The sequence below is a fragment of the Synchiropus splendidus genome, chromosome 4 (genome assembly GCF_027744825.2).
Source record: "Synchiropus splendidus isolate RoL2022-P1 chromosome 4, RoL_Sspl_1.0, whole genome shotgun sequence".
Lineage (NCBI taxonomy): Eukaryota > Metazoa > Chordata > Actinopteri > Syngnathiformes > Callionymidae > Synchiropus > Synchiropus splendidus.
This window is the reverse complement of record NC_071337.1, coordinates 1,513,934-1,524,234: the sequence shown is the minus strand read 5'-3', so window position 1 is coordinate 1,524,234 and position 10,301 is coordinate 1,513,934. Positions and strand designations below refer to the sequence as shown.

Here is a 10,301-nt window from a genome sequence, read left to right as displayed (position 1 = left end):
CCTCCCTCCCTCGCTCGCTCCTCCCCTCCACCTCCCTCGCTCTCTCTCACACTCACGCACACACATGTAGTCACACCACCATGAGCGAATTGTTGAATAGCGCCGCGCCGCGCCGCAGCGGAACTGCGCAGATGACGCGCGCGCTCTCGACTGAAAACATCCCGCAAACATGTGCGTCTGAGGAAAAGTCAACAGCTGCCCGGGTCCCTGGTGCTGACCATTCCCCCGCAGATGAGCTCAGCTCCATCTGACCTTCGACTCTCCCACTGAGTTCCTCAGCACCTTCTTCCATGTTCACCAGAGTCACTCCTGATCACGGTGCGTCCCAGTCGCGGGGGCAGCAGCCAGAGCCAAGAGGCCCAGACTTCCCTCCCCAGATCCTGAGGTGTTTCCAGGCCAACCAAGAGAGCATGTTCTGGGTCCGACCCAGGGCCTCCTCCCACCCATACTGCACCCAGGAGGTGTCCTCATGTAACAGATACTACGTGGTATATTCCACTTGCACCACATCACGCTGCACATGGTCGGTGTCGGTCGGGAGTTAGCGCCCTCTAGCAAGGACTACACAAGTGTTGGTCGACCCCCTGTCATTCGCCGACACGAGGTCACCAGAGGTAAGGTTGTCTACCCGCAAAGTGTGACATTAGGCACGGAATTGATTAAATATTTGCATTGTGTTATTGAGATTGTGACTGATGGTGCACAGCACTCCTGCTCCTGACCATGCGTCGCTGTTTTTGATACGCATATAAAGAAGTTCCAAAAAGACCATCCACTGTCCTGGTTTCTACACAACACCGAGAACAAACATCCGGCTTGTGGACCAGCTCGCCAGCCACCGAGTCCAGACTGGTTACTCTCAGAAGATGCTATGAATGGAGAAGAGTCTGAGTTTAGACTCCAAACCAGTTCCACCCACTCGCGCCAGGGACCCTGTTCTCCGGCTCAGTAACCAGAGCTTCATCAGAGCTTTGTCCTTTGGCTCAGCTCTTTCTAACACTGTTTTCAGAGTGCTAAATGATGCTGCGGTCTTCTTCCAAACACAGAGTTGTGGTGACCCAGGGGCTTTTCACGATGCAGAGTTTGTCTCAGGACAAAGTTTGTTTGGCTCAAATATCCGTGGGGGCTGAGTGATCTCCTGCGGGAAAAGTGACCACCTGGCTGCTCTCCAGTTCCTGCTCCTGCGACACATCTCTAACCTGACCTGTCCATCACGAAGCCTCACCAAACACCTGCTCCGTTTGCATCAGTTTTACACCAGGAGCGCCACCTACTGCCCATCACTGGTGTCATGGAGGACGACTCGTGGTCCGGAGAATCGTATCCATAGCTTTGCTGAGATGTGGACACAAAGGTCAGGGAATAAAAATGTTTTTTACATTTGCAGAAGAGGATGTTGCGTTTCAGTATCCAGAACAGACAGACAGAGAGAGAGAGAGCGTGAGGGCCAAGGTCTTCCTTCCTAGGGCTCCACTGCGACACGAGACAGTGAAGGTTTTCAGACCAAGGTTTCAGGGGTGGACGGAGGGAGGACTCGTGCTGGGGACAGTTGGACAGATGAAGGTTTTCAGGTGGAGCCTCCAGGGATGAAGCGACAGTGAAGCCCATTGGAACTGTAATGAGATTGCTGCAGTACACTATGGGCCTCCAGCTCAGCCGAGCTGCAGATCTGTCCACTGTTACAGCCAGGAATGAGGTCTGTTTCCCAGAGCAGCTGTGTGGTTTATGTCCTCCTCTGCTGCTTGGACCTGAACGACCCGGTGCCCGAGGCTCAGAACCTTCATGCCGTCCTGCTGACCCGATGCTTTTCTGCTGAGGCTTCTGTCGACTCCAGTCCCACATCCCTTTCTCTTCCTTAAATGTGGCGTCATGTTGTGTCTGGTCCAGGAAAGATGACTTTTAAAGGAATGAGGAGAAAGAGAGAAAGAATCATTGTTGTTATGAAGCAAGTTCAGGCAAAGAAGCCAAGGATTTGTCTGGAAACTAGTCACATCATGCAAAAGAGAAGTGATCCAAGCCAAACAGCTATTTAAAGTCAGTCAATACATCAATAAATCATGATATATTTTGCCATATTGCCGCCCCTTTCTGGACACATGTGAAACAAATGCAATGTGTTTCTGCCTGGCAACATAAAAAATAGTGTTTCACCCATGAGTAGGGATTTTCTACAGGACTTGAAGCACAAGTGCACGTTGGCCCAGGTTCCTGTGGTGGTGTGACCCGGGGTTTCTCCAATGAACCAAGGTGTCGTGGCTTGAAAAAGGTTGGAAACTGCTGGACTAGAGCAACGACAACAGTCAGCATGCTCCGAGCTGAACTCACCTCTGACACAGTCCACACTGTCAGTCACGCAGGTCCAGTTCTCTGGAGCTCAGCTTGGCAGAACATCCAGCCGACCCCCGTCATCCCCATCCCCAGGTACTTCCCTGAACACAGGAATCATGGCGTCGCTCCGCGCCCAAGGAAACCTCATTTCCTGAGGAGAGAATGATGAAGCCCCTTCCCCAGCAGGAATAACAACTCTGACCTTGACTGCCCTTCACCTGCTGGAGGCCGGGCGGCGTGTGGCCTGCAGGGCGTCTTGGATCAGCGTGCGCGTCTGGTCCTGTGAAGCGCTGGCGCCTCCCTGAGCACTTTCCCAGATGTGACCTCCCTCACACCGTTCTCACACACGAGCTCCGCCCTCCTCCTCTCTGGAGAGTCGGCGGCTCTCGCGTCCGACTTGGCTCTCCAAGTGTCCCCACAAGAGAGTCGCGCCATTGTCGGGCGAGCTCTCCTCAGTCAGAGTTCTCACACCACCTTCGTGCTGGAATATTCCCTGAGGCTCACCTGTGACCTCATGTCAGAAAATAGCCGGAATAAAGCACAAATGTTCGCCAGTGGGTGTGACCTCGCTTCACTATACTTGTGGGGACCAATTCTTGTAAGGACATTTGGCTGGACCCCACAAGGTTAAGCCTCAATTTGAGGATCAAACCCACAAAATAACTGACACACATTACACAAAAAATGACTGGGTTTGGTTCAGAGTCCTGGTTCAGATGAGCTTTGGAGGGTCAGGTTCAGGGGCAGAGGCTGGGGAAAGGGTGATGGCCAGGGGAGGTCCCCACAAGGATAGAGATTCAAGTGTGTGTTTGCGCAGGGTTTAAGGCTTGTTTAACCTACTTTATGGGGGACCAATTCTTGACAAAACACCTTCCTTGTGAGGACCATATGTTCCTTGTGGGGAACATTTGGCTGAACCCCACAAGGTTTAAGCCTTAATTTGAGGGTTCGAACTTCAGGGTTCCAGTCTGGTTCAGAGTGCTGGTTCAGGTGAGCCATGTGTTTTGGAGGGTCAGGTTTAGGGGGAAAGGGTGATGGACAGGGGAGGTCCTCACAAGGATGGAGAGACAAACATGCACGTGTGTGTTCTTGTACTTTTATCTTTCAGAGAGCCTGTGCAAGTTTTTAAACAGCAGAGTGGGGAGAGGTCCTCACTTTCTCAAGCCTCAGTTTGAGGGTGAAAACTACAAAATAGCTGGGTGATTCTCACTGGGTTCCAGTCTGGTTCAGACTAAAGGTGAAGTTGAGCCATGTGTTTTGGTGGGTTAGGTTCAGGGGGAGAGGCCGGGGAAAGGGTGACGGCCAGGGGAGGTCCTCACTAAGCCAGGAAGACAACCGTGTGTGTGCGTTGTCAGGGACAATGGTGGATTGTGGAGGTCAGAGAAAGTCAAACTGTGGCTGGAAACTCAAACAATAGAGTCCATCAATGGACAATCATTCCGTCATTCAAGTGCGTTTGAAGTGCTGTCGGACAAAAACAGAAACATTGTCTTCATACGGCTTCTGGAGAAAATGTCGGTCCAAAGAAAGATATAAATGGAAGTCTAGGGACAAAAGAAAAGAAGGAAAGGTAGAGACACGCTCAGGAAGAGCAGAGCGGCGCCCCCTGCTGGGCAAACGCCAGCGTCCCGGCATGACCTTTGTCTTCTCCACTATACCAGTGAGGACTACGCCTCTGCTGCCTGCAACACTGACACCAGCAAATGAAACAGTTCACGCTGACGCGTCATGTCACACACCTGATGTTTCAACCTTGTTGAGCGTTCAGACCAGGTGGGACTCAGTAGAAACCGGGGAGGAACGTCCCGCGGCTGTGGAGTCCGATGCTCCGTGAGGAGAAGCCAGTGTCTGGGGCAGGACAGACCTGAAGAGCAGGGTAGAAACCAGGGCTCCAGGAGGCTCCAGAGGTTCCACCCCCGGGTGAGAAATGTCTCATGGCTGTGGGTCCAGACAAGGTCAAGGTGAGGAGCAGGGGTCAATAACAGTGGTGGCCAGGTAATCTGGCGGGATTATGGAAATGAGGGCAGATTAAGAGATCCAGAGTGAGAGAGCAGAAGGAGTTCCTCATCACATGGAGTCGGACCTGTGGAGTCACAGGACCTCGCTTGGCGACACCATCAGTGGCTGTTCCGTGACGTCTGTCGGAGGAGGCTGGAAGGGCCCCCTCTCTGCCCCCTGCCCTTCACCAGCTCCTCCTCACCCTCCCACCATCCTTCTCTCCGACAACAGAGGCCTCAGGGAAACAACGTGGGGCGGAAGGCCGGGTGGCTCCTGGGGAAAATGTCGGTCCAAAGAAAGACATAAATGGAAGTCAAGGAACAAAAGAAAAGAAAGAGAAGCAGAAAGATGCTCAGGAAGAGCAGAGCGGCGCCCCCTGCCGGACAAAAGGCTGCGTCCAAGCATGAGGTCTGTCCTCTTCTCAGAGTTTGTCTCTTCTCCAGGGCGGGGTGGAGGGGGTCCAAGAGTCAGTCAGGTCACCCGTGAGGAGGAGATGATGGATCCTGGATATCAGTGGACGTTAGCTTTGGAATGGTTCAAACACACTACGTCACTGGGTCTCACGCAATGACATGAATAGAACGTTTGTCATAACAAATTCAGAGCGTAATAACGAGGGTGGCTGGGTGGAGCTCCGAGGCCTGCAGTGTAATTACTGCCTTATTATCTGTCGTTAAAATGGAATAAACACCGACAATAAACTAGACAAGCTTGGCCAGCTGGACGTGCCTGACTCCCTCTGCAGGTGGCTGACAGACTTCCTGACCAGCCGGAGTCAGCGTGTGCGGCTGGGGACGACTGTCTCGGACCCTCAACATCGGGTCTCCTCAGGGCTGTGCACCTCCAGCCACGAGTCCGTGAAGCTGATCAAGTTTGCGGACGACACCACCATCATGGGGCTCATCTTACAGGAGGGAGGTGGAGCGGCTGGTGTCCTGGTGCAGTCACAACAACCTGGAGCTCAACGCCCAGAAGACAGTGGAGATGGTCATAGACTTCAGGAGAGTCACAGCTCCTCCGTCCCCTCTTTGCTTTCCGCCGGTGCGATACACTGCCATGAATCGTGACCTGATTTCTGCTCCCATTGACCATGACAGGATCCAGTCCAGGCGCTGTCTTCCGTGGATCTGCCGCCATCTGATGGACGCTCACGGTATTACACCTACAGTCCTGCGCGACTCTGGACGCAAATGTTTGCCGCAGTAGTTTCGATCACTGTTATTCATGACTCAGAAATATATCCATGTAATACAGGTGAAAAGCAGCGCTGGACTTTGATCTAACCTTTGACCTTTGATCGACAGTGTGTTTGAGGGAGAACCAAGCATCAAAGTCACCGGCCGGAGCTGCGCGAGGCGACGGTGCGTGACACGTGACCACTTGCCTGGGGAAGGACGGCTGAACATGCTGAGGTGAGCCGGTTTACACAATGTATATATTCAACATGGCGCCGTGTTCCAAAGCTCTTTCCCAGTTGGTGCGATCCTCACGGACGTGAAGCGGATTCTGAGTCTGGAAAATGCAATTTTTTTATCATTAAAAATCGAGCTAAATTTAGCGACATTTAATAAAAAAGAAATACGTTTCAATGGTTCCTTTTTAATTTTAAGCACGGATGAAATGAATACACGTGTTAGAAAGCATTTTTCATACGCATCAAACCTGAAGCGCGTTGGTCGGTACCACGTCACACGCACGCAGGAGAGGCTGCGCGCGCAGCTCCGTGACGTCACGAGCCCTCCATAGAAACCTCGAGCCGGCGGAATTCGTCCTGCGCCCGATCCTGGACCCGGTTCTGGAGCCGCCTCTCCCGGAGCTGGACCCGCGCCATGGGGAACCTGCCGCTGTGCGCCGGGTGAGAGCGACTCTCTCGAGCGGAAGAAAGTGGGTCAGAGGGATGCGGCGCGGTGCGGGCTCGCGCGTGCTGGCGCCGTGACGTCAGGAGCCTGCGGGTCGTCTAACCTGATCTTTGGTGCGTGCAGGTTCTTCACCTCTGACGGGGCTCCCGCGCAGCAGAGCCGGTACCGGAGCCGCAGGATCCGCAAGGGCATCACCTGCTACTATGCCCCCCCGGGGCCCCCCTGCAGCCCCTCCCCGGACCCTCCCCGGCCCCTGCTCCTGTTCCTGGCCTGGCTGGGGGCGCAGCCCTCCGCCGTGTCCAAGTACACGGAGCGCTACCTGCAGCGCGGCATGGACGTCCTGCTGGTCCAGAGCAGCGCCCTGCACTTCCTGTGGCCCCTCTGGGGCCTGGAGTACGGCTCCCAGGTGCTGCAGGTGCTGGAGGAGCCCCAGTTCTCGGGCAGGCCGCTCCTGGTCTACGCCTCCTCCATCGGGGGCTACACCTTCACGCAGGTCCTGAGCCAGGCGGCGCGGCGGCCCCAGTCCCAGCTGCCCCACACGGTGGTGGGTCACATCTACGACAGCCTGGTGGCCGGCACGCTGGAGCACATGGCCACAGGTGAGCTCCGCCCCCCGTAAATACTTGATGGCTGAAGGTGAGCTGCTGGTAGATCGGGTTCCTGGTGTCCAGTCACATGACCCTGGCACCGCTTCACGTCTTTTGATTTCCAACAACTGTGCAACAGAAATAGAAGGAGAGAAGGAACAACTGAGGTGGTGGGAAAGTCTGCTATTATTAGCAGCGGCCTGAAGAGCGGCAGGAGGTCCGACCCTGCTGGGCTCACGAGGCGCTCCACTCTCAGGTCCAGGCTCAGGGACCTGCCCTGGCAGTTGGCTGGAGGGTTGGTCATGTGACCCAGGGAAGGAAGGAGCCCTCGGCACCTTGTGACGTCCAGGTGCTGTGACCTCTGTGACCTACCTGTCTCCTGATCCCTGCCATGCTGACGTTTGGGTGTGTCTGAGGGCCAAACGTTTCCTTCCCGTGGGTGGAGGAACTGCTTCATAACTGCACCACCTGTAGACACCGCAGCACTGAAGCTGTGCTCTGCTGCTTTGGCTTCAGGAAAACGGCATCAACTAAAGTGCAAGTAAACAAACACCTGGTGTGTAAAATCAGGGAGACACGACTGCACGTCACGCAGACAACTGGAGGATGTTTGGGCCTTTAGATCGGATCGGACGTGTCTCATCCTGTTGTTACAGCACTGGCTCTGGTCCATGCTGATACCGACTGCCATCCCTGCCACCTCTTGTGGCTCAGCTCCTCCACCGTCACTGAAACGCACACTGCGGCGCTTTAAAGTGACACATCGTGGTGCACACAGCGCCACCTGATGGCCAACCTCAACTTCTGCCTTTTTTCCCTGTTTATTTGTTTTTTTTTTAATTTATTCATTTGTTTATTTTAGTTTTATTCATTTTTTATTTTAGTTTTATTCATTTGTTAATTTTTGTTTTTTCACTTGTTTATTTTTATTTGTTTATTTATTTATTCATTTGTTTATTTTAGTTTTATTAATTTTTTATTTTTGTTTTATTCACTTGTTTATTTTTAATTAATTAATTAATTTATTCATTTGTTTATTTTAGTTTTATTCATTTGTTTATTTTAGTTTTATTCATTTGTTTATTTTAGTTTTATTCATTTGTTTATTTTAATTGTATGCACGTGTTAATTTTTAATCTGTTTATTTTCGTTTTATTCATTTGTTTATTCACTTGTTTTTTGTTTATTCATTTCTTTTTATTTATTCATTAGTTTTTTACTTTTATTCATTTGTTCATTTTACTTTTATTCATTTGTTTATTTTAGTTTTATTCTTTTTATTTTTGTTTTATTCACTTGTTTATTTTTAATTAATTAATTAATTAATCTGTTTATTTTCGTTTTATTAATTAGTTTATTTATTCATTTATTTGTTTATTTTAATTTTATTCACTTGTTTATTTATGCATCTGTTTATTTTAGTTTTATTCATTTGTTTATTCACTTGTTTATTTATACATCTGTTTATTTTAGTTTTATTCAATTCTTTTTTATTTATTCATTACTTTTTTCTTTTATTCATTTGTTCATTTTACTTTTATTCATTTGTTTATTTTAGTTTTATTCACTTGTTCATTTTACTTTTAGTCGTTTATTTTAATTGTATTCATTAGTTTATTTCAGTGTTATTCATTAGTTTATTTTAGTTTTATTTATTTGATTAGATTAAAGCTTTCCCCCCACTTCCTCTGTCGTCCGTACATGGTGTTTTGGGGAGCATGTGTAGACTGTGCACAGTAGTGATTCTCCCTCCCTCCCGCCGCTGTGTCCCAGGCCTGGGGAAGACGCTGGTGCCGCGCCTGGAGCGCCTGGTGAAGAACACGGCGCTGCTCTACTTCCGGCTCTTCCGCAGCCGCACGGCGGACCTGTACCAGCGCAGCATCCAGGTGTTCAACAACAACCCCATCACGGCGCCGGCGCTCTTCCTCCTCAGCGAGGACGACGCGCTGTGTGACGCGGCGGTGGTGGAGCGCATCGCCGACCGCTGGCGAGCGCGCGGCGTCAGCGTCAGGACGCACAAGTGGAAGGAGTCGGTCCACGCCGCGCACATGAGGAGCCACCCAGAGGAGTACCGCTGCACCCTGGACGCCTTCCTGGACTCGCTGCCGCTGCCCCCGCCCCCCGCCGCCGCCGCCGCCGCCGCCAGCCGAGCCTGAGAGGAGCGGGACGCTCGCGCCCGTCTCTGGCTCCTGCTGGGTTACAATTCAGTCTTCTGACGCACGTGTTGCACAAGAGTGAGAGGAGGTGAAGGTCCGACTCTCTGAGGGACAAAGAGCAAATCATGATTAACATAAAAAAACAAGAAAAATATTGAAACGGTGAATGAATAAATGTAAAAATACAGGCATGAAAGAGGAATTAAATGTGTGAATACACAGAAAACCACGGGGGGATGACTCGGATGTTCAGCATTTATTCAGTGACTTTTATTGTATGAAATGATCCTTTTCTTTTGTCCCTCATACGACGCGACCAGACGCTATTGAAATGTTTCCTTTGATGTGTTTCGCTCTTTCATTCCGATCCTGATCAGCACCTTGGAAATGAAAAGGATGTGATCCACCATCATCCTGTGATCGTTTTGATCCACGGTGTGGTGAGGCGTGGGAACTCCAGTTTCCTCCCACAGACCCGAAACAGGCAGAAGATTTTAGATCTGCTTTCTTGTGTTGCTGTAGCTGCCATGTTCGAGGTTTAGTCACACAACACTTCATGACCTCAGCAGGACCCCTGAAGCCACACGGGATCATGGGATGGATGAAACACCTCTGTCACTGCACTGACAGACCTGATGGAGCCACCTCTTCCCTGCGGCTCTCCATGTTCCTGAGAGAGGAGCAAGTGTGTTGGTGACTGTGAGGGAGAGGCTCATGGCTTCCTCTCTCCTGTGACAGGAAACATCTCCATCAAGGAGCTTCTCCAACCTCTGGCCCTGGATCTGAACGTTGATGTCCATCATCTTCCTCTGGAGCTGCTGTCGCTCAGGTGAAGACCTGAAGCACTGAAGCACCAGCTAACTCCTCTTGGAGAAATGAGGACCATCATGGGAACTGAGGAGTGGAGAACATCTCCACAGAGGCTCCTCACTTCAGAGTCTCAGTCGGGAGTCATGGCCTGGTTCAGACCAGCTGCTGGGAGCCGTCTGCCTGGCATGAAGGCATGTTGGGTTCAGACCCCGTGTGAAACCATCAGACAGAGGCAGAACTGAACCCTGGGATCCGTCCATCTTTCTGATGTTCTCTTTCTGGATCAAGAAGAGGTGCGACCTCCCGAACCCTACACAGCCCCAGGTGACTTCTAACGCAAATACACGTCAGTGTTGAGTTGCAGTCTCTGTCGCAGGCTCCGGTTCAGATCCCACTTCAGGTCCGGCTCTGAGCGAAACATGCGAGCAAGGAATTCAACATGGTCCCACTCGTGCTCTCTCCGTTCAACACCGTCACGTGTTCTGTCTGTTTGGTTTGGACCGGAGAGGCGCGTGTGACGGGGCTGTGTTACTCACCGTGGACCCTCTTGAGGGCGCTGTTCA

The 10,301-nt window shown here is 51.4% G+C and overlaps 1 protein-coding gene across 2 annotated transcripts; it reads left to right on the top strand.

Annotated features, from left to right (window-relative positions):
* The first annotated feature begins 33 nt into the window (after positions 1 to 33).
* Positions 34 to 9,513, top strand: LOC128758234 (uncharacterized). Of its 2 annotated transcripts, XM_053864185.1 has the most exons (4): positions 34 to 5,479; positions 5,631 to 5,738; positions 6,309 to 6,784; positions 8,546 to 9,513. In XM_053864185.1, the coding sequence occupies exons 2-4, from the start codon at positions 5,731 to 5,733 to the stop codon at positions 8,926 to 8,928; spliced, it is 867 nt and encodes a 288-aa protein (XP_053720160.1). In that variant the 5' UTR covers positions 34 to 5,479; positions 5,631 to 5,730; the 3' UTR covers positions 8,929 to 9,513. The 2 variants fall into 2 exon arrangements, with proteins under 2 accessions (XP_053720160.1, XP_053720159.1); XM_053864184.1 differs by lacking the exons at positions 34 to 5,479; positions 5,631 to 5,738 and adding an exon at positions 5,773 to 6,181 and having other exon boundaries at positions 8,546 to 9,512.
* The last annotated feature ends 788 nt before the right edge of the window (positions 9,514 to 10,301 follow it).